At 41.1% G+C, this 25,332-nt stretch overlaps 1 protein-coding gene across 1 annotated transcript in view; it reads right to left on the reverse strand.

The window, feature by feature from the left end:
- The window catches only part of CLYBL (citramalyl-CoA lyase), a 142,171-nt gene that overhangs the window by 107,267 nt on the left and 9,572 nt on the right, over positions 1 to 25,332 (reverse strand). The window contains exon 2 of the mRNA XM_006141555.2: positions 10,560 to 10,746. Coding sequence (XP_006141617.1) covers positions 10,560 to 10,746 — 187 coding nt within the window. The remainder of the gene's footprint in view (positions 1 to 10,559; positions 10,747 to 25,332) is intronic.

Genomic DNA, 25,332 nt, shown 5'->3' on the forward strand with positions numbered 1-25,332 from the left:
CCCCCCACAAAAAAACCCCCAAAAAAAAAAAAAAAAAAAAAAAAAAAGAGGTGGGTATTGAATTAGGGACAACCGAATCGAAAACTAAGCCAGAAAACAAAAAGATAATTAAGAACTCCACCTCCATGGAAAGTAATAGGTCAGGAAGAGAAGGAAAGACTTGTTTCATTACTACATGGTTCAGCTCTAAATAGTTTTTCCACTAAAAGCAAATCTTACCAAAGTTACAACATAAATGTATTGGGGGCAACTGGGAGACAGGCAAGGTTCAGAGGTGGTGGGGATAAGGTGGTAGAAGAGGAGAGAGAAATTCTCATTCCCTAGGAGGTCAACAACATGCTTGAAGTTGGGGAAAAAATTTTTAAGAAGTATGTTAATTAGAGATATAGAAGAAAATGCCAAAAGAATAACTTAGAAAGGGTCAAAGAGATTGTCTCTAGAGATAAGAAATGGAATAATGGTTATGATGTTGCTTTATTTCACAATTATTTCACTTTTTATGTGTAAGAATAACTTTTAGACTAATTCTTTTTTAAAGTTTATAACAAAATAATTTAAATAACGTTACTATACTTTGCTAATATGACAGACCACATTCTTTGAAGGGCCATGCTATAAATACAATAAAATAAATACACTTCAGGGACCAGCAGTTAGCGTAATGGCTAAGTCGCTGGACTCCCACGTAGCCAACCGCAGTTCGAGGTCCAGACCCCATGGCTTAAACTCACGCCGGGCACGTGTGTGTGCGTACCCAAGATCCCAAGAGGAGAATGGAGGAGAAGGGATTGCTGCATGGCCATCCCTCCTGGGGGATGATTTCTCGCTTTCTATCTCTCTGTCTCTCTGTCTGTCTGGCAAGCACACGCACCCTATAGCGAAAACCTTTCCAAAATAAATAAATAAATACATACATGCACACACACACACACACACACACACACACACACACACGCACATTTCGGGGCGCGCAAGTGGCATGGTGGTTGTGGGCGCCAAAAGACTCCCACATAGCTGACTGTGGTTTGAGGCCCAGACCTGGCAACTTGCTTTATCACTTTGCCGCCTCTGTCCCTGTCTAGTCAAATTAAAAGAAAGAAAGAAAGAAAGAAAGTTAAATTTAAAAATAATTTTTAAAAAATGAATACACTTCAACAAAAGTACTTTTTAATGTGTTGCTGAGCTCATGAAACATAAAGGAATTGTCCAGGAGTCAACATAAAACAAAAACAATGGGTTTAGCCCAGCTGCAGTAGACAAGTGATACAGCACCAGTGAAACCATATGGGAAGGCTCTGGAGTCAGATCTTTGGTTGACCTGAATGACTGGGTTTGCCTATAGGTTCTATACGCATTCCCTTTACACTGGCTGGCTAGAAGACAGAGGGAAGGTCATGGTTTGGCAAGACCATATTGAGAATATCCCTTTCTTTCAAAAGATGGAAGGAAGGAAAGAAGGAGCTTTAAAAAAAAAGGGGGGGGGGCCTGGTAGGTGGTGTGGAGTTTGAGGAGCTGGACTCCCACATGGTTAACTATGGTTCAAGTCCTAGACCTGGTATCTTACTTTCTTACTTTACCCCTCTTTCTCTGTCTCTCTCTGGTCAAATTGAAAAATGATAATAATAAATAAAATAAATCATTTTAACAAACAAACAAACAAAACACCAAAAAACCCATTCTGATTTGTGAGAGATGAGAAAAATATGGCAACCAAATGTCTATACTAGACCTGGTATTAGAATACTAACCCTAGGGCCAGCAGGTGGCATGGAGGTTAAGATGCTAGATCTCACATGGTTGGCTATGTGGTTTAAGTACTGGACCTGGTAGCTTGAAAATCATATTGGATGCTTGTGCATGCACGCATGCCCAAAATACAGAGAGGAGACTGGAAGAAAGGGATTGCAGCATGACCATCCCCCCAGGGGGATGATTTCTCACTTTCCCTCTCTCTTAATGAGTGCACACACCTGATAGCAAAAACAGAAACAAACAAAAATACTAAGCCTAGATTACAGGATGGTATCACAGAAGAGTAAAAAATATATAGCTAATTTAATACAGATTTTAAAAAAATATATTATAACTATTAACCAATGTGTATGATGTAATGTTCAATGTTGAAGAAGATGAACATGTATATATTCTTGATTTATTATACACTGTATGCATTCTTTGAAAAATACTGTAGCCAAAAAAGTTATATGTTTATTATATATAAATCAGAAATCACATACACACACAGAATACTAAGTCTTGAGACTACTGCAAAAATAAATGAAAACTCTGAAATTAGTAGTACTGCTGACTCTTAGGAGGAGAAAACAGAAATTCTCTTTAGAGAGAAATCTTTCCATTATAGACCCTTAGGATCCCATGATTAATTCCAATCCATATAGGTTCATACCTATAAGAGTCAGTTAAGTAAGTTAAGTAAGTAGTAGATATACTAAAAAAAAAAAAAAAAAGATTTAGACCCCCAAATATTGAAATGATCAGACTGAGGATAGACCAGTTATGAAAAAGAATAAAACAGAAATTCTAGATATAAAAATATTATTATTAAAACAAAAAATCTCGGGAACCAGCAGTTAGTGTAATGGCTATGTCGCTGGACTCCCATGAAGTTGACCACGGTTCGCGTCCCGGACCCGGTGGCTTAAAACTCATGCCGGGCGCATGTGCGTACATGCCCAAGATCCTGAGAGGAGAATGGAGGAGAAGGGATTGTGGCGTGGCCATCCCCCCTGGGGGGTGATTTCTCGCTTTCTGTCTCTATGTCTCTCTCTGTCTGTCTGGTGAGCACACGTACCAAAAACCCCCCCCCCCAAAAAAAAAAAAAAAAAAAAACTCAGAGGAATGGGTTAGACAGATTAGACACAACTAAAGAGAGAATTAGAAAATTGGAAATTAGATATAAAGAACTAACTCAGAATTTTAACACAGAGAAACAAAGAAACAGAAAATGCGATGATCTGAGATAAGGAATATAGAAAGAAAGAATCTAGGGACCAGCAGGTGGCATGGTGGTTAAGGTGCTGGACACTCCCACATGGCCAACTATGGTTCAAGTCCTGGACCTGGTGGTTTGCTTACTCACTTTCTCTCTCTCTCTCTCATCAAATGAAAATAAAAAAAGAATATAAAATATGGGGACTCAACATTTCTGATGAAAAGAACAGAAAAGATAACATAGAGGCAATATTTAAAATGCTAATGCATGGGGCCAGCAGGTGATGTGGTGGTTAAGATGTTGGACTCCCACATGGCTCACCATGGTTTAATTCTGGGATTCAGCAGCTTGAAAATCATGCTGGGTGTGTGTGCATGTATGCCGCCAAAAGATCCTAGAAGAATGGAGAAGAGATTGTGGTGTGGCTATCCCCACTGGGAAGGTCATTTCTCACTTCCCCTCTCTCTATAACTCTCTGTCTCTCTCTGGTGAGTGCATGTGAAAACCTAAATAAATAAATGCTAATGCAAAATTTATAAGACTGATAACAGACATGAATCCACAAATATAGAAAAAGGAATTTACACCAAGTAAAAGAGAAAGGGAGGGCTGAGGGAGAGAAGGAGTGAAAAATTTATACCCAGTCACATTTTAGTAAAACTTCAGCACAACAAAGACAAAAACATCTTAAAAGCAGACAAAAAAAAGTATAAGTAGGCCAGTTTTTCAACTGACAATGGACTTCTCAGTAATAATAATTAGAAGATAAAGAAAAAAATAAAGTTTTGAGAGAGGATACCTGTTGGTTAACCTTGTGTGTTTAGGCAAGCAATTAAAAACATTTTAAATAAACAAAAACTGAGAATTTACTATCAACAAACCTTTAGTTTAGGGAGATTCTGAAGGATGCACCTAAGGAGAAGAAAAGAGGATCCACAAAGAAGGTCTGAGATGCAAGGAAGAATGATGAACACAGAAACCGGTAAAATATGCAGGTAAATCTAAATAAACACTATATATACAAAATAATTTTAGTAACAATATAAGTTAAGTGGGATTAAAAAGAGATGCCTAAGATATTGGGTAAAAATGTCATGTACATTGCAAGGAAGATTACTGAATTTAAAGCTTTCTAAGATTTTTTTTTTTTTTTGCTTTCTAGGAAGAAGCTACAAATTTATTTTATACTTTGTCAAGTATGCTTCAAAAGTAATCAATAAAAATTAGAAATACAGTCATAACTTCTAAACCAAAAGAAAAAAATAGAAAATAAACAAACTAAAAAAGTAAAATAATCTTTTGAAAGTCAAGAAACAACAGAAAAGAAACAAAGACCAGGTTATAAAAAATAGGACAAAACATAATGGTATGATAAAATCCAAATTTGTCAGTAATTACATTAAAGGTAAACAGATTAATATTCTAGTTAGAAAGACAGAGATTATCAACATGGATATAAAATTTTTAAGAATAATAAGAAACATTTTAAAACATAAAGATATGAAAAAATTGGGGCCAGCAGGTTGCATGTTGTTTAAGGCAGTTGTATCCCACATGGCCAACAGCACAGTTCAAGTTTCAAACCTGGGGACTTTAAGAACATGCCAGGTTCATGTGCACGTGGGCCTAACATCCTGAAAGATGGGAGAAATGGAGGAGAAGGAAGTAAAGGGCCCCTGCCCCATGGGGTGCTTTCTCACTTTCTCTCTCTCTCTTTTTATTAAAGAAGAAAAAAGAAAGAGAATACACTTTCTTCTTAAGCATATGGACATTTATAAAAATATACTAGGCATGAAGCAATATTCAACAAATGTCAGAAATCATCATCTTTTATATACTTTTTCTAACCATCATGGAACTATGCTTGAGGTTAGCAATAAAAACAAATTTAAAAAACAAACTCCCACATACTTAAACAATTAAACATTTGAAGTCCTAGGCCAGTAAGTGGCATGGATATTAAGACAGCTGGATCCCACATGACTGACTACTCAGTTTGAGTACCAGAGACTTGAAAAATATGTTGTTTGCTTGTATGTGGGTGCTCAAAATCCTGAGAGGAGAAACACAGGTGAGGAAATTGCTGGTGGCCAACCCTCTAGAGAGTGATTTCTTACTTTCCCTGTTTCTCTGTCTCTCTTCAGTGAGTACATGCATCCATAGCAAACTTAAAAAAATTAAAATAAGAAATTTGAAGTTTCAGTATCAAACTGTAATCTGTGGCTCATTGTTGGTCTGCAAGATCTTACCATGCCAATATGAGGTAAGTGCCACATGAAGAGTAAGACTTTAGAAACTCCTACTGTACTTGACATTGCTGTGGCATTCAAGTAGCATGTAATTTTTCTAGAAATTCATTTTTATTACATTTTCTAAAGGTATTAATCCACAATAGATTAGAAATTTTTTTTTAAAAGTAAAGAAAAGAGAGCAACAAATAAAATAACTGGTTCTTTATTATAAAGTTTGGGAAATACTCTTTTGTATCTCATGGTTCAAGAAAGAGATCAAAATGGCAATTTAAAAAACTTAGAACTAAATGGTAATAAAAATTATATGTTTCTATCTAGTTGGATTATAACTATTTGCTTTTTTGCCTGTCTTACCACTAATTTGTATCTCCTCAGGTTTGAGAACGATACAACCATCTTCGTATCTCTCTTGCCTGCTATGGGACCTAGTTGAGTAGATACTCAATATGTACTTCAAGATTAAGTATTTATTTAAATGTTGATACTTAAACTTAAATATTAAATAAATGTAAATAGTTATTTAAATATTTAAAACTGGAACAACAGCTCTGGAATCCTGCCTTGACTTTCTCCACCCCTATCTTCTTGGTCTCACCCGTTGTCATGGTGAATCACCAGAAGTCTGCACGTTACTTGGCATATTTTACTATGGCCCAGCAAGCTGTGACTTAGACAGCCCCATACCTCCTCATCCATTTAATAATGCAAAGGAAAAGATAAGGGAGTGAGGCAGTCTTTTCATCATCCATGCTTGGGAAGGTGAGCCAGTAGCGCCATCTTTGACATGAAGGAGCTACTTAAACACAAATTGGATTAGCAGGACAGGATTAGAGCCTGCTGGAAGGTATTATATACTTATAAACTGCTTTGTGGAAACTCCTATTGTTTTCATTATAAGCCCACATTCCACAGAGAATCAATCAAATGAAATATGGAATTAGTCTTCTAATAAGAAAAAAAAAAAAAGAAAATGAAGTGACTACATTTTAATAATTCCAAAAAGGCTGAATTAGCCATAATAGTTCAGTTTAGCAAAACTCTAACTAGATAATCTGAAATGAGACTTTTAATACGGATTTCTTCTTAGTAAGGAAATAAAGTCACTAAAAATGATCTCTATTCAATCTCTTCCATCAAGAAAAATAATATTCAAATCAGAAATATGATTAATAGGTGACTTCAAAAACTAGAAAAGAAAATGGGAAAGTTGCAGACTTGTTTGGACATTTCAAATGAATTCAAGTCCTGAGGGTCTAAATGAATTATAATTCCAGGACACTAAAAAAATGTGCATATGTAAACTGCCAGTATATTTTGAGAAATCATGGAAAAAACAAAGTTGACAAAGGTACGAAGCCAAGACACTAGCTTCCCAAAAGGGTGAAAGGTGAATTATGGTATATACTGAGGCTGATTCCCAGCAAAAACTGTAGGAGATTCGAATCTTGGTTCTGCCATTTAATGGCAGTATGGTGAGCATATTTTAAAATTTTTCGGTAAGGATTAAATGAGATAATACATACAAATAATACTGTATATAAAATATAGCACCTCTCACATAGAAAATTTTCATAAACTGTTTTTTTTCCAGCCTCTATTAGTAAATCATTTCTCTATTTCCAGCACGTCAAAAGAAGCACTGACATGCATTCAACAAGTCTCAGGCCAGCTTGTAGTTCAGGGCATTGGACCCCACATGCCCGACCAAGTGGCTCAAGTTGGGGATGCACACATGTGCCCAAAATCCTAAAAAGGAGGGAGAAATAAAGAGGAGAGATTGTGGCATGACTGTTCCCCATAGTGGGTGCTTTCTCGCTTTCCTTCTCTTACTGTCATCCTCTGCCTCCCTCTAGCAAGTGCACGCACCCTCCAGCCAAATTTAAAAAAAACAAAAACAAAAAAACAAGTCTCATCCACCTGCCCTCATTTTCCTTGGGAGGTGGAGGTATAAGAGAAGATATTTCTAGACAGGTAGCTTAGGAACCTATCTTCATTTTGAAAGGTATTTGACAAAAATGTCATAATATCCTCACGAAAAGATTGGATTTTTTTTCAATAGGGCATGTGAACTTGTCAGAAAGACAGAGTGAGACAGATAAGACAGGAAGCGAGAAATCACCCCCCAGGAAGGATGGTCATGCCGTAATCCCTTCTCCTCCATTTTCCTCTCAGGATTTTGGGCATGCATGCACACGTGCCTGGTGTGAGTTTAAGTTGCCTGGTCCGGGACTTGAACTGCAGACACTACATGGGAGTCCAGCGACATAACCATTGTGTCATCTGCTAGTCCTGAAAGATTGGATTTTAGGAGAATTAGGTGAATAACCATATTCACAATATTGCACATAAACTTGACTTATCTGTGCCTCAGTTTCCCTAGATGTAAAAAGAACTGAAATAATAGTACCTCACTGGGTTGTTGCGCAAAGTACAACCCCTGGCGTTTAGTCAGCATTATACACATGTTTGTCAAATAAGCTTGGACAGAAGTTTTTGGTGGCATGCTTGTGCAGCACTTGGCACTAACCTTTTCAACATTTCCATCAAAAACATGTTACATTTTCACATGGTGTGAGTATCAGATTCTCAGATGATATAAATGTTGGATGATGAAATCTAAGTCTAAAAAGACTCTGATAGGCTAAGGCTATGAAGTGAAATATATTAGACAAAATTAAGTCCTGGATAAAAACTTTAAGGAAAACGACTTTTTAAAAAAAAAATAAGTACCAACCCAAACAATAAAATAAAATAAGTACTAGCCTGGTTTGCCAGAATTTTCCATGGCTAAGAAAGAGAATTTTATTTTATTATTACTATTTTTTTTTAAGTTTTGCTTTAGGGCATGTGTGCTCACCAGAGAAAGAGAGGGAAAGTGAGAAAGCACTCTCCAGTGGGGATGACCACACCACCATTCCCTTCTCCTCCATTCTCCTTTCAGGATTTTGGACATGCTTACACATACATCTAGCATGTTTCCCAAGCCACTAGATCTGGGACTTGAACTATGTAGTCAGCCACATGGGATCCAGCCGCCTTCACTACCATGCCACTGGCTGGCTAGGAAAGGGAATTTGGGCAGACTCTAAGCTCAGCATGCATAATAGAGTGTACCTAGCAATTAATGCAAACTGGGCTCCATCGAGAGAATTGAAGTGTCCTGATAAAGGACACTGTGTGGCCAAGATGGTGGACACAGCTTGCCCATCACCAACTCTTCTCTCCCCTTCACCTCTTTAGGTTTCTCTTAAGTAGAAGCTCAGCTGTTACTACTCTGGTTATGAGGATGGCTTTAGAGCACAGAAGGAAATGTAAGACAGGAAAGACCCTCTTTCCAGTTTGTCTGGCTGGCAGGAGGCATCTTCAGTTGGGTATGGAAGAACAGCCTCAAGATTTTGAAGAAATTTAGGTAGAAATTCATCAGGGTACCTAATGGCTCACTGTGCTCAATGCTAAAATAAATTTCTCTCTAATCGCTGTTACTACAGGATTTATCTAATCTATTTCCTATACGATACCGAGCTACCCTCAGGCACTTTATCAACTCTTTTCTCATAATAATTCCTGTCCCTGACAAAAGAAGATATTGTCATCCCCACAGAACAGATAAGAAATTGAGGCAAAGAAGTAAAGTGAATTGCCCTGGGTCACAGAGAGTGGGAATTACATTTTAGTATCTAATCTTAGAGTGTACACGACATGAGTTCTGGGAGGGAGCATGCTAGAACCACATCACGTCCTTCAAAATGAGGCCTATTTACATCAACCTCTGGGAGAAAGAAGATTAATTGTATTTCCCCTGGTACATGCCAAAGATGTTGAGTAGACACGTTAGAGTCCACATACTTACTCTAATCTTTTTCCACATACTTGGAAAGCCTTAGTTTAACCATTACAAAGATGTTGGAAATAAACTTTTTAAAAAAAAATTAAGGCAAATATTTATTTGCCAGAATCACCAAAGAAAGCAATTAATCCAAAAAGTTATATAGTACAGCCACATTATTTCAGATCACCTGGGGCAAGAAACTATTCAAATAGGCAAAAATCCAAATGCTTTCTGTCTCTAGCCTAACACTCCACGCCCAGTCCCACCTCTCTGGCTAGGAGCCGTATAGATAAGGGTCAAGCAGAATCATGCTTTAAACTAAAAAGGTCCCATGCAAGTATGAGTTACTGTTAAAATGATTTACATATTTCACCTAACTATTGAACGAATCCGTGTTTATTATAAAAACTGCGAAAATAAAGTACAGCAAAAGAAAATGAAACAAAAGCACCCACCGTGCAGGTAAGTACGATCTGTTCCAGGCCAGCAGGTGGTGTGGTAGTTAAGGTGCTGGACTCCCACATGGCTGGCTGTGGTTTGAGTCCTGGACCTGGTGGCTTGAAAATCATGCTGGGCACGTATGCATGAGTGCCCAAAAATCCCAGGAGGAAGATGGAGGAGAAGGGGTTATGGTGTGGCCATCCCCCCTAGGGGGTGATTTCTTACTTTCCCTGTCTCTGTTACTCTCTCCATCTCTCTCTCTCTAGAGAGCACACGCTCCCTACGGCAAAAACAAAATAAATAAAAATAAATAAAAGAACCATTTGTACCTGTTGCAAATTGGATACTTCATAAGCTCATTTCTCTGGTGTGGTTAGAGGAAATCAGCCAGAAACTACAACCAACCTTACAGTTCTGTATATAGTTTCCCTTTAATTAAGTGGGGAAGTGGCGATTACCCATGGAATCATTTTATTTTATGGCACTTGTCCCAGAAGAGATAACACCACTACTCAATATACCTGTGGCAAGAAGGAGAAACAAACCCCTAACTGTACTTATTGGCCTGAACATTTTATATCACAATTTTAGAATTAGGTCATTTATTTACCTAAACCAGCAAAACCATGACCTAAATGGAGTGTCTACTTATATACACACAGTCATAGCTATTGAAGGTCATGATGTTTTTAAGAATTATTTTATTTAAATTTATTTGTTTTAATTTGACTGGAAAGTGACACACACAGAGAGAGAGAGGGAGAGAGGGAAAATAAGAAAGCAAGCCACCACATCTGGGATTCCAACTGCCTACATGCCACCTGCTGCCACCAAAGGTCATGATTTTGAATACATTTTGGCTGAATTCTTCCTTTCTCTCAGAGGAAAGAAATACACATTCAGAATCCATATAAGGACTACATTTTTTAAAAAATCATACATATATATCTGCATCTGTGTGTGTATATAAAATAGCAAAAGATAGGTATAGTAGACTCTTTCCAAATGGTAAGTAGTACCATGCCAAGAGAATCAAATTTCAATCCAGCCTGGCTCTCTTCCCATCCTAAGACCACGACTTTACCTTTCTGTTGGCAGCCACGCCATCCTCACAGTCGAGCACGGCACAATCCACATTCAAGGATGGAATCTTCCTAATTTTCTTTTCATCGTTTCCAGGCACGTAGAGCACCGCCCTCCGGGGAGTGTACTTGTGACTGGATGCGGAACTGGAGGCAAGCCTGGAGGCATCAGCTGCAAGACAGACTCTCCTGTCGGAGACATCACTGGGGTTAGTCCAGGACAGAATTTCTGTGTTTAAAAAATTGTGGACAACTTTATTTTAATGCAAAATTAAAATAGAACACATAGGACTGGTCCTGTGACCCAGTGGCTGATGGAGCTGGACCTTACATGGCTGATGATGAGTCAAATCCCAGTCCCCGTGACTTGGAAAACTCACCAATCGTGTGGGCATGCCCGAACTCTAGCTAAAGACGGAGAAATCGAGGAGATGGGATTGTGGCATGACCTCGCTCCATTGCAGGGTGCTTTCTCCCTCTCTCCTTCTCCCTCTCTCTGTCTTTCCTATCTCTCTGACAAGCACATGCACCCTCTGCAATTAAATATATATATATATTTAAAAGGACATGTGTGGGACCAGCAGATGGTATAAGGGTTTTATTGCTGGACTCCCACATAGTGACCACAGTTCAAGTCCTGGACCTGGTGACTTAAAACTCACACCAGGTGTGTGTGCCACTATGCGCAAAGTCCTGAGAGAATGGAGGAGAAGGGATTGTGGTGTGACCACCCCCTGGGGAGTGACTTCTTGCTTTCTGCCTCTCTGTCTCGCCAGTGAATGCATGCATCCTATAGCAAAAATCTCTCTCGAAAAAATCTAAAAAAAACCCAGAACACATGTGTAATATTTTTTAATTACAGCAGAATAGAATCACACAGAAAAACTAGGAAAACAATAAACACAGAAATAGCCGATAAACAGAACGTCATTTTGGCTGAGGTTTACAGAAGAGATAACTGTGTTTATTGATATAATTTCCTGAGAGAAGGAGGAGGTTCTACCTATTTCTTCATGGGAAATCCCTCCCAGTATTGGTATACAATACAGATAGTATCCATGGGGAAAAATGCAAGAAATGTATATCCGAAAGGTATTACACACTACCACCTATCTACAATTGTATGTTAATAAAAGGTAGGAAATAAAGGATGCAAGCATCAGTTGGTAGCCCTCTTCTTGCCAAAGCATCTTTTTTAAGTACGTAAATTAGTGATTCCAGTTCACTTTTACCAACAGACAAGATAGGTTGGCAACTTCGTAAAGACAGAGAGTGGGAAAAGACCATTTCTACGTCTGTAACGAAAGGCAATTTAATTACTGGAAACTTCAGAAGCCTCCTCTATAAAAATAATACTCATTTTGCATGTTGTTGCAAGATTCAGTTAAGGGGAACAATGAGCGTGAAGCACTTAGCGAGAGCCTGGCAGACATCGGCTGCCTGACACAGTGGTGGGCGTAGCAGGAGTAGGAGTAGCAGCAGCTGCTGTTGTTATTAATGGACAAACTCTGGCTGTTAGTAGCCCCTGCCTGCTTCTAATCTATGCCCTTGCTTTCCTTTCCTATCATACTAAGTTTAGCCGCGTGTGGAAATAAAGAGGAACTGGCCAGAAGCAGCTTCAGCTCCCTGCAGTCCTTGCGCCTAACCTGGTCCATAGTTCATCTTGTGGAAATGATGCTTCAGCCATAAAATACGGTAAGGGAAGACCAAGTCAGCTCGTCATCAGGACCAGCTACGTACTTTGGGGGCCCGGTGCAAAAATCAAAGTGCACAGACACTTGTTGAAAATGTACTAGGAATTTCAAGATGACAACAGAAGAACATCAAACAAAGGGCCAGGCTCTTCTACGAGCACAAGGTGTGGGCCAGCAGGTGATGTGGAGGTTAAGACACTAGATCCCATGTCTGGCTACACAGATGGAGCCCCAGACCCAGTGGCTTGAAAATCACACCAAGCATGTGTGTGTGTGTGCCCAAACTCTCTATAGGAGACTGGAGAAGGGATTGCAGCATAGCCATGCCCACTGGGCGGGGAGAGTGATTTCTCACTTTCTCTCTCTCTCTGGTGAGCACACATGCCCTACAATAAAAACTTTAAAAAAGGGGAAAAAAAAGGTGCAAGTTGCATATCCATGAGGGCATCCCTGTTCATAAGAGATGTAGACTAGCAATGCGGAAAGTTTAAAGCCCCAGCAGACTAAAAACAGCCTCATGCTTTATTCACCCTAAATAAATAGTATGATCCTTTTAAAAAAATATGTCAGCTGGGGCTGGTAGGCGGTGTGGTGGTTAAGGTGCTGAACTACCACATGGCTGACCAGGGTTAGAGTCCCGAGCCTGGTGCCTTGTTTTCTCACTTTCCCTCTCTTCTGTTTCTCTCTGGTCAAATTAAAGGATAATAATGATAATAAAAATAAATTAATTAAATCAATACTTCATTAAAAAAATCAGCTGAATTCTTCGTGAAAGTTCCTGAAATCAGCAGCTATCCTAAATTAATGCCAACGAATATTTTGCATAGCTGTAACACTTGGCCATTGCAACATTTCATCACAAGTGTGCCTGTGACATTATGTATCTCAAGAAAAATCACCGTCACTTGGAGGCCTACCAGACTTATATGAGCCCCCTCATTCCTTCTTGTAGCCAACTTTCATAAACTCTGAAATTCGAGTCTCTTCTTTTTCTACAACATATGCAGTCTACTGCCTATAAAGTATGGTGAAATATAGATGGATTTTAAAAGTATTACTGTCTTGGGGCCAGCAGGTGGTATGGTGGTTAAGGCGCTGGATTCCCACATGGCCAACGGCAGTTCAATTCCCAAACCTAGCGGTTTGAAAATCACACAAGACGGGTGTGTGTGTGCCCAAAATCCCAGGAGGAGAGTGGAGGACAAGGGAGTGCAACATGGCCAATTCCCCAGGAGGGTAACTTCTCACTTTCTTTCTCTGTTTCTTCCTCTGTCTCTCTTTGGTGAGCGCATGTGCTCCATAGCATAAATAAATAAATAAATAATAAAGACTAGGCCATTAAAACAAAAAACTGGGAAAAATTAGAAAATTATCATGCACATCCAGGAAAAGGCTCAGGAAAGACTTGGCTGATCTTCTGCACAGAAGTAATCTACAACCACTAAAAAACAAACAAACAAACAAACAAAATACAAATAATAACAGAAACAACAAATTCTGGAGAAAAGGAAGAATCTGATTTCTAGAGTTACCACACTTTTAGATTCAAATGTCCATTTTAAAAACAACAACAACAAAATTACAAGGCATACAAAGAAACGGAAAATATGGCCCAGTCAGGGGAAAACAGTAAACAGGAATTGTCCCTGGAAAAGACCTGACAGTAGATATACTAAACAAAGACTTTAAAACAATTGTCTTAGAGTTGCTCAAGGAACTAAAGGAAGAAATGGTGAAAATAAAAGAAAATAATGGATAAACAAAATGGAAATATCAATAAAGAGAGAGAAAGCCTAAAAGGAAATGAAAAATAAGTTCTTGAGATTAAAAAGTACAATAATTGAAATAAAAAATTCACTAGTCAAATTCAAATGCATATCTGAGCAGTCAGAAGAAAGAATTAACAAACTTATAGATAGGAAAATGGAAATTATCAAGTGTAAGGAACAGAAAAATGTTTGGAGAAAAGTGAACACAGCCTAAGGGACATGTAAAACACCATTGGGCATACACATTGTAGGAATTCCAGAGGGGTAAATGAAGGAGAAAAGAGCAGAGAGAATATCTGAAAAATAATGGTTGAAAACTCTACAAATATGATGAAAAAAAAATGAATATAGTCATCCAAGAAGTTCAATAAACTCCTTAAAGAAAACCACAGAAAAAGACATTAAAATCAAACTTTCAAAAGACAGAATCTTCAAAATAGCAAGAGAGAAACGTTATCACCACATATGAGGTATCTTTGATAAGATTTTCCATCTAAAACTCTGGAGGCTAAAAGACAATGGACTGATATATTCAAGGTGCTAAAAGAAAAAAAAATAATAAATAAAACTGTCTGTTAAGAATCCTATAGGACGCAAAAGGTCCTTCATAAATAAGGGAGAGATTAAGTCTGGTGAGCTCTACAGCGTGGGGTCAAGCGTTCGGCCTTGCCCCGCCCCACCATGTCACGCACACTCTCACCCCTGCACATACAATATTTGGATCTGGACTGCATTTTGCACAGCTCCATATTGTTTGAAAGGTTCGCTAGCCTTGCGGGATGGGTGAACATTGTGGAATGCTGTTTTGTCCTCTTGGGGCCACACTTTTAGGTCATCCCAAGGACATATGCCCAGTCTACAAATACACACACTGGGTGTGCAGTATAATCCTAATTATCGCAGGTATCTATTGCTTCACTGATTTGGGCATGAATTATCAACTTGAGGCAAAAGAACAGAAAGCAGAGAAGCAGAAAAAGGAAGATAAGGAGGAGGAGCCCGAAGAAGTTACCTAAGCAGCAGAATGTGGACTCTAAGTTCATAAAAGTGAAGACGTATGCAGTCTGACACATAAACAGAGGAGTTTGGGCCAAAATAGAAAAATCTGAGTCTAACTAGAAAGGAGACTGAATTGTAACCAAGTCTCTTGACAAAAGTTCTGAACCTGATGGCTTCATGAGCAAACTTATCAAATCTTTCAGGAACTAATACCGATTTTTCTCAAACTTATCTAAACAAACTAAAGAGGAAGGAACACTTCCTAAACTGATCCCATGAGGCCAGCGTTGCCCAGACACTAAAGACAAACAAAAACACTATTAAAAATGGAAACTATAGACTAATATCCTTCATGAACATGAATGCAAAATTTATCAACAAAATACTTACAAACTGAATTAAACAGTGTATTAAAAGGATTATACACTATAACCAAGTCAGACATATTTCTCAAATACAAGGATGATTCTCCATTGAAAATCAATCGATGTAGTACACTCCATCAACAGAATGGAAGGAAAGCACCTGATTTTTTAAAAATTGCATCCAGCTAACGCAAAAAAAGAATTTGACAAAATTCAGCATCTTTTCATCATAAAAACACTCCACAAACTAGGAATAGAAGAAAACGACCTCAACATAATAAATACTATTGACAAAAAGCCCACCGTAAACATTGTATTTAATTGTGGAACACTAAAAGCTTTTCCCCTAAGATCAATAATAAAAAAGAGAAGAATACCAACATTTGCCATTTCTATTTAACACAGTACCAGAAATTCTAGCTAGACCAATTGGAAAAGAAAAAGAAATAGAGAATACCAAAACTAAAAAATAAGAAGTAAACTTATCTCTGTTAATAAATGGTATGATCTTTTTCTTTCTTTTTTTTTTTTTTTTTTTGGAGAGGTTTTTGCTATAGGGTGTGTGCGCTTGCCAGACAGAAAACGAGAAATCACCCCCTAGGGGGGATGGCCACGCTGCAATCCCTTCTCCTCCATTCTCCTCTCGGGATCTTGGGCACGTACGCACACGCGCCCGGCGTGAGTTTTAAGCCACTGGATCCAGGACACAAACCGCAGTCGACTACATGGGAGTCCAGCGACATAGCCATTATGCTAACTGCTGGTCCCAATAAATGATATGATCCTATGTGTACAATACCCTAAAGGTACTACAAAAAAAGTCTCCAAAAATCATTAGATTTAGCAAATTCAACGGAGTAGCGGAATACAACATAACACACAAAAATCACTTTATTTATTTATTTATTTTTCCAGAAGGCATTTGTACTCACACAGAAAGAGAGAGAAAGAGAGAAAATGAGAAAGCACCCACCATGAGACATGGTCATGCCACAGTCCCTTCTCTATCTCTCCATCCTTTTGGGATCTGCGGCATTCATGTACATGTACCTGGAGTGTTTCTCAAGCCCCGGGTCTGGGACTTGAACTGTATGGTCAGCCATGTGGGATTCAGCCAACTTATCTACCATGCCATAGGCTGGCCCCATTTATATCTCTATATACTAACAATAAACAATCTGAAAAGGTAATTCCATTTAAAGCATTAAAATAATAAAATAGTTAGGAATTAACTTAACCAAAGAGGAGAAAGACTTGCACAATGAAAACTATAAAACATTCTTGAAAGAAATGAAAGAAGACATAAATAATAGACACACGTTCACAAATTGGAAGACTTCATATTGTTGAGATGTCAATACTACCCAAAGTGATTTGCAGAATCTCTATTAAAATCACAATGATGTTTTTGCAAAAACAGAAAAAAAAAAATCTATCCAAAACTCAAACAGAAGTTGATTGCCAAAATAATCTTGAGAAAAAAAAAAAAAAAAAAAACTTGGAGGACTCATACTTCCTAATTTCAAAACTGACTATAAATCTTCAGTAACCAAATTAAGTGTGCTACTGGTATACAGACAGACAAAGAGACCAAAAGAATTACAGAGCTTAGAAACCTTTACATATTGGGGTTTTTTTTAGTTTTTGTTTCTGTTTTGAGAGGTTTTTGCTATAAGGCACATGTGCTCGCCAGAAAGACAGAGAGAGACAGAGACAGAAAGCGAGAAGTCACCCCCTAGGGGGGATGGCCACACTACAATCCCTTCTCCTCCATTCTCCTCTCAAGATCTTGGGCACGCACGCACATGCGCCTGGCGTGAGTTTTAAGCCACTGGGTCTGGGACTCGAGCCATGATTGACTACATGCGAGTCCAGTGACATAGCCATTACGCTAACTGCTGGTCCCTACATATTTGTTTAAATAATTTTTTATATTTTATTTAACTTTATCCATTTATTTATTTATTTTAATTTGACCAGAGAGGGACAGAGAGAGACACAGAGAGAGAGAGTGTGTGTGTGTAAGAGAGAGAGAGAAAGAAAGAGAGAGAGAGAAACTAAGAAAGCAAGTTGCCAGGTCTGGGATCCAAACCTCAGTGGGCCATGGGAGGCCAGCACCCTTAGCCACCATGCCACCAGCTGGCCCCTTGTTAAATTTTTGACAGAGTGTCAAGACCATTCAGTGGTAAAGGGATCATCTTTTCAACAAATGCTACTGGGAAAACTGGATTTCCAGTGCAAAAGAAAAAAAGGAGGGAGTGGAGGTTAGGACTCTTACCTAATACCACATACAAAAATTATTCAAAAATGGTCAAAGACCTAAATGCAAAAACTATAAACTCTTAGAAGAAAGAAAATGGGCAAACACTTTATGACGCTAGAATCATTTGGCAGTGGTTTCTTGAATATGATACCAAAGATACAGGTGACAAAAAACATAGACAAAATAAGACTTCATGAAAATTTAAAAAATTTGTTCATCTAAAGATACCATCAACAGAGTAAAAAAGTAACCCACAGAACAGGAGAAAATACGAATCACACAAGGAATAACCAACTAAAATATAGAGCTACTGAAATTCAACAAGAATAACAAGTGACCTGATTTAAAAACGTACAGAGAACTTAGACATTTCTCCAAGAAGATACATGAATGGTCAATAAGTATATAAAAAGATACCCAAGTCACTAATTTTTTTTTTTTTGAGAGGTTTTTGCTATAGGGCACATGAGCTCACCAGAAAGACAGAGAAAGACAGAGAGACAGAAAGCGAGAAGTCACCCCCCAGGGGGGATGGCCACGCCGCAACCCCTTCTCCTCCATCCTCCATGTCTTCCATGTGAGAGTCCAGCCCTAATCCCTTCTCCTCCATTCTCCATGTCCTCCATGTGAGAGTCCAGCCCTAAACATCATGTCAGCTGCTGGCTCCACATCACTTCTTGTTTATCCCTTTTATAAGGGCTGAGAACAAACCAATAAAAGCATTGAAGAAGTCTCAAATGGCAGCATAATATAGTGGAAAGTGTTAGAATCAGCTATATGAAATGGCTGATATTTGACCCTTTTTTACCTCTAACATAGTAATTGCATATGGTTTGACCAATATTTTGACTGGCTGTCAGCAGATGGGATGAACGCAATGTCGGTGTCTTCTTCAGTGAGAAGCACATAGTAACGACCTCAGCTGCCCGTACAGGACAAAGCTTACCACACTAAAAACAAGGTAGTGTGGAGATGTGGCTATGAATATTTAAGAATTATTTAATTTTATGTATTTATTATTATTCAGAGAGAGAGAGAGAGAGAAAGTAAGCTGCCAGGTCTGAGACTTGAACCATGGTCAGCCATGTGGAAGTCTAGCGCCTTAACCAGCATGCTACCTGCAGCCCCATGGCTATGAGTATTATTTGGCACTCAGCACCCATGTGTGTTGCTGGCCAACAGAGCTCAGCACCAGGAAAGCTAGCTTACAAACCCTCTGCAGGGTGTTCTCAATCTCCCCATATCGCTCAGTGCAAGGCCTGAACAGAGAGGTACAGAACTCACGTTCACCTGTCTAACCAAAGCCCGCTCTCCGGAACTGACTGTGTAGACATCACCTGCAACCACACTTGATTCCTTTTGTGAAGAATCAAGTGTTAGTGATTATAGGGACAGATCGTTGTTATGCCTTTCCTCTTCTGTCCTCCTTGAGCCTTAAATCCAATGCAGGTGGGCCAGCAGGTGGCATGGTGGTTAAGGTGCTGGACTCCCGTATGACTATGTTTCGAGTTCCAGACCTAGCAGCTGCTTTCTCATTTCTTTCTGTCCCTCTGTGGCAAGTGTACATGCCCTATAGCAAATCAAAATAAATAAATCATTCTTTAAAAAAAAAAAAAACGTTGTTATTGTTATTATTTTTAAATTTAATCCGAGAGAGAGAGAGAGAGAGAGAAAAAGTGAGAGAAAGCGAGCTGCCAGGACCAGAACTCCAACTGCGGTTGGATATGTGGGAGTCCAGTGCCTTTAACCACCACACCACCTGCTGGCCTTAAATAAATAATTCTTAAAAAAAAAAAAAAAAAAGAAAAAAAGAAAAAATCCAGGGCCTGTCTCTTCTTTCCCTCTGCCTTTCCTCCTATGTTGCATCCTAGTGTAGAGACTCATTAACCATTGCCTAGATGACTACAATAGCCTCATTCTGTTCTCTTTTCTTTTGTTTAAGAATCATTTTTATTTAACTTTATTTATTATTTATTTTTAATTTGAACAGAAAGGGACAGAGCGAGAGAGAGAGGGAAAGTGAGAAAGCAAGCTGCCAGGTCCAGGACTCGAACCACGGTTGGTCATGTGGACTCCAGCGTCTTTAACCGCTGCGCCACCTGCCAGCCCCTCCACTTTGTTCTCTTGCTCATTCATTCTGGGAGCACTCGGCAAGTACCCAAAAGGTAGCCTGCACCAGGCCTGCACTGGCACATGACAGCATCTAAGTACAAATGAGAAATAATGGCGCCCCTCATACCCTCCTGCGGATGGAAGAGCAAACGGGTGACTCCTGCTCCCGATGCAGCATGGCCTGGGGCATGAGGACAAGCTGCAGCCCAGCCCCTCTCTGCCCTCCAGGGAAACCCTGTCGGGGCACACCCTGTGCGGCCCTGTGCCCTGGCCTTGAGCTGCTCTGTGCTAAGCAGGTGGGGAGGCAGCCCAAAAGAAACAGGGAGTGCCCAGGAGGTCCGGGGAGGCACACCTGGAAGGATGGCTTGTAAACTGAGTCAGCAAGGCCTATGGCAGGTGCCTAGCAAAGCTTGAGAGAGAAGGAGGATCAAAAGCAACAAAAACTTTGGAATAATGAAAAGCAGAAAGGTGTAGGGCGGATTCGGGCTTCAGGTTCTGCAGCAGACTCTGATGTCTGGAGTGGCTGTCATTGGGAGGGCGGCAGGTGCCCAATCCTGGTAGTCACGGTTCCCAAGGAGACGGAGGGGTTCCCAAAACCTCCCTCCTGCCCGCCTGCTGGTGAGTCCTCTCCTTCCCCATCCCCGGCTGTGCGAAATCTGTTCTGTACTGGAGTTGTGCTCAGGACTGACTGCTGGGTATGAATACAATTGCAGTAGGTGACAAGATCAAACTTATTTTATCTACATACTTGGAGTTACGGCCTCTTGATAGTCAACATGTAAATATATTCAAACAATATGCAAAGCAGGGGCTTAAGACAAGTGCTACAAAATCTGGTAGCCTTATGGTGAGTTGTCTCTTCCGAGGGATCTTTTATAGATACAACGTCCCTCGGGGGGCCTCTCCTGGCCTTGTTCTGTCTTCTGCCTTTCCTCCTTCACCTGATGCCATTCATTAACCACTTACATCACCAGTGGCAGACGGGACCCTAGCACAACAGGGGTTCTCAGTCTGGAATTCAAGGTAACAAGCACTGAAGAGTTGTCCGATTCTGGGCTAGCAGGTGGCAGGGTAGTTAAGGTGCTAGATTTCACATAGTTGGCTGTGCAATTTGAGTCCTAGACCCACCGGCTTGAAAAGCACTCTGGGCACATGTGTGTACATACCCAAAATCTCAAGAGGAGACTGGAGGAGAAGGGATTGCAGTGTGGCCATCCTCCCTTGGGGGTAATCTCTCATCTTCCCTCTCTTTCTGTCTCTGTAGTGAGCGCATGTGCCCTATGGCAAAAAACTAAACAATTTGTCCAGTTCTGGACCCCACCCAGTACAACTAAATTAAATCCGCTGGTAGCAGTGCCTGCTTAAAGTTAATTTATTTCTCCACATGAGTGAGCCAGAGACAGGTATGCCCAATAGCATCTTTTTTTTTTTTTTTTGAGAGGTTTTTATTTTATTTTATTTTTTGCTATAGGGCACGTGCACTCGCCAGACAGAGAGAGACAGAGAGACAGAAAGTGAGAAATCACCCCCCGGGGGGATGGCCACGCCGCAATCCCTTCTCCTCTGTTTTCCTCTCGGGATTTTGGGCATGCACGCACACGCGCCTGGCGTGAGTTTTAAGCTACCGGGTCCGGGACGTGAACCACGGTTGACTACGTGGGAGTCCAGCGACATAGCCATTACGCTAACTGCTGGTCCCTGCCCAATAGCATCTTCACACTGCAATCCAGCCCCGGCCTCCACCCTCCAGAATCAGGCACACAGGCGTGGACCTGAAGTGTACAGACGCCTTGGAAGCAGGGCCAGAGACCTTCCCTGTGGGTCCAGTGTCCCAGGGTGTCACATTGCCACCAGGCCATTGGCTGGCCCTTTTTGTTCGGCTCTCTCTGACTTTGCCACTTGAGTGAGGTGTTGCCACTGACCAGCCCAATTGGTTTCTCGTCTATTCTCTTGTGAGAATTTTCCATGGGAGGTTCTTTCACTGTGGGGAAGCCTTTCAGAAATACTGAATCTGGGGCCCCTTCCCCATCTCAGTCTTTCCCAATCAGAGCATCTGCAGCTTGGCAACACCCCCGGCCATGCGAATCACATGAATGTCAGAGCACTAAGAAAGGGTATACTGTCTCAGACATGCTGGTGTACTGGAAGCACCTGGGGAGTGTTCAGCTCTGCTGTTCTTAGAGCCTCAGCTGCAGAAAGCTTGTTATAACTGGTTGGGGTAAGATCCAGGCTCCTGACCTTTTTTTTTTTTTTTTTAAGAGTAAGGCATGTATACTCACCTGAAAGACAGAGAGAGACAGAAAGCGAGAAATCACCACCACCACCCGCAGGGGGGATAGCCATATCACAATCCCTTCTCCTCCATTCTCCTCTCTGGATCTTGGGCACACATGCACATGCACCCAGAATGAGTTTAAGCCACCGGGTCTGGGACTTGAACTGTGGTTGAATACATGGGAGTCTAGCGATGTTATGGACCTGGTGGCTTGCTTTCTCACTTTCCCTCTCTCTCTGTCTGATCAAACTGGAAAATAATAATAATGAGGTTGAATAAAATTAATTATTTTAAAAAATAATTTTATTCATAATTGTTATTTTTTAAAATTTGACTAGAGAGAGGGAAAGTGAGAAAGCAAGCCACCCGGTCCAGGATTCGAAATGCGACTGGCCATATGGGAGTCCAGCGCCTTAACCACCATGCCACTCACCAGCCACAGTTTCTTGATGTTTCTTGAAAGTTTCCCAGGAGACTACAAAGCGCAGCCGAAGATAAGAATCTCTGCACCAGAGGCTGCTTGTACAAACCACGAGTCTTACTGATCCCAGGAAGAACTTGGGGTTACTGGACATTAAGGCACTAGGATTTATCCCTGGTTTACTTACGCAGGGGAGCTAGTCCCGTGAAGGGAGAATACTACTTTAGAGCTGAGTGAAAGCTCTCCCAGCCTGGAAATCATGCTCTCCATGCTCCTACCCACTGAATCAGAGGTCCTCCTTGCAGGGGTTTCAGAGAGAAGGGAATACCAAGAAGCCCTTGCTGAGCTAGGAGCTTCAAACCAGATTCGCACACCAAGCCCGTAGTGAGATAACGACCTTGCCTTTGCTAACTGAGAAGGAGGCCTTCTAATTTTCAGCCACCTGAGGGTCTGAACATACAGTTCCCAGGAGGCACACTGAGAGAGGAAGGGGGATTTGAAGTAAAGGAAGCCCTTGGCACTGGCAGGGCAAGCGCCCAGACTCTGCCTACTGTATTTCCCCATCCCAGGAGCCTGCAAGGCTGTGAAGGTGGGCAGAGGGGTGACAGCAACTTCCAAGCTATGTAGAGGGGCAAAGCTGAAAGCTTGTGCCAACCCCCACCTACAACTCTGGAAGAATACTTGGTGAGAACTCTGCAGCCATGTAGGACAGCGGAGGAGGGAGGCAATGTAGATAGTTAGGCAGAACACGAGCTAGTGCAGCTGCTCCTAATTCCCCAAGGTCTGCAAAGACCCAGAAGTTTCTTCCTGATGCTTTTGCAGTTTGGCTGCAAGAGGGTCACCGGGCAGTTTTGAAGGCACCCCTGTCAGATAGGCAGGTGGACGAGCAGAGCCAGGGCTGGGAGCTGGTGTCGTGTGTGTCAGAATTTCCCCTTTTATTTAGGTTTTTTTTTTTAAATAATTAATTTGGGGCATGGTGGTTAAGGCACTGGATACTTCCACATGGTTGACCACGGTTCAAGTCCCAGACCTGGAGGCTTGCTTTCTCACTTTCTCTCTCTCTCTTTCTGTCTCTCTCTGGTCAAATTAAAATAAATGAATAAATAAATAAACTTTAAAATAACCACTTAAAAATAATAATAATTAATTTTATTTATTATTATTATAATTTTTTAAAAGAAATTTGATATAGGGCTTGTACACTTACCGAGTGAGACATAGAGAGGGAAGGAAAGTGAGAAAGCAAGCTGCCGGGTCTGGGGCTTCAACTGCAGTCAGCCATATGGGAGTCTACTGCTTTAACCACCATGCCCCCTGCTGGGCCCTTTTTTAGGTTTTTATCATAGGGCACGTGCACTCACCAGAAAGAGACACAGAGAGGGAAAGTAAGAAATCACGCCCGGGGGTATGGCCCCACTTCAATCCCTTCTCCTCCATTCTTGGGATTTTGGCCACACACACTTATATGCTAAATGAGAGTTTCAAGTCACCGGGGCTGGGACTCAAACCAGGATGAGCCATGTGAGAGTCCAGTGCCTTAACCACCATGCCACTTGAATTCCTCTCCTTTTTAAGACTGGGTAGCACTCCATTATAGGAATATACTCGTTCATCTGTCGATGTGCACTCGGGTCGCTCCCACCTCTTGGCCATTGTGCCTAATGTTGCAGTGAACATGTGTGTGCAAACATCTGTTTGAGACTCTGATTTAATTTCTTTGGGAAAAGTCTCCGAAGTGGGGTGGCCTGGTGATACATTCACTCTGTTTAATTTTTTGACAAGTTGCCATACTGCCTTCCACAGCAGATACTGAGCTCCATGATGTATGGTCCATGAGTCTGATGTCAGTTAGCAATCCAGATGGTTCTAGAAGCATCTGTGGTGCCAAGTGAAGATAAGAGCCCATTCGCCAGTCCTTTCCTAGCCTCCAAGTGGCAGCAACATTCACCTACCAATTGCAACCACACTTGTGACTATTAATAACTAGGTATTTACACCAGCATCTATAATAATTGAGGCCTACTTATGTTCTCACTTTGCTAAGTTCCCAAGTGCCCTGAGAGATTCCTTCCTATGTTGAAGAACTATGTTTCGGTTACTATGGCAACAGCGGGAAGAAGGGGAGCTTTCCATGGACACGAGAGAAAAGAACAGCTATTTGTCCTCCCATTGGCAGAACAGGGCCATTCGTGAGATTAGCATGTGGCGCAAATACAAGGAAGCAAGCGTGCAGCCGGTTTCAGGAGAGCCGAGCAGACGCGTTCAGGGGAAACTCTCATGAAGCAATTATCTCACCCCTCAATCAAGTGCTCCATTTGTGCTGAAATGAAGAAATAGTCTTTTGTGTCCAAGGCAGACACAAGGAGTGCAGTTTCGGTCCGCTGTGGGTTTGCTGCTAGGGAAGGGCCTAGGGCACAGGAGGGGACAACACGTGGGCCACGGGCACCGTGTGCAGAGCAGGGGTGCCGGGGAGACCTTTCCTCCTGGCCCACGCTCACCACCCTCTCTGCCAGAGAAGCCCCGGTAAAGGGGTGGGCGCCAGATAAAGCACCGGGGTGGCGGAGAGGAACAGAGTCCTTGTTCTTGTCCAGTCTGATCAAGTTTGCACCACACTGTTCCAGGGCAGAGCGCCGCTTCCTCAGGTCATCAAGATGACAGGTGCAAAGCAAGTGTCTGCAAGCGACCCCGGGATCGGACAGAATGAAAAAGCAAACATCCACATCGAAATCGAAGTTACCCGTTACACTGAGCGAAAGAAGTCAGGCACAAGATGACAAGTTGTGTTTTTTTGTTTTTGTTTTTGTTTTTTTGCTATAGGGTATGTGTGCAGGAGTGAGAGAGAGAGAGCATGCAAAAAATCAGGGGCCAGCAGGTAGC

Source organism: Tupaia chinensis, unplaced genomic scaffold (assembly GCF_000334495.1).
Source record: "Tupaia chinensis unplaced genomic scaffold, TupChi_1.0 Scaffold000057_1, whole genome shotgun sequence".
In the NCBI taxonomy this organism is placed as follows: domain Eukaryota; kingdom Metazoa; phylum Chordata; class Mammalia; order Scandentia; family Tupaiidae; genus Tupaia; species Tupaia belangeri.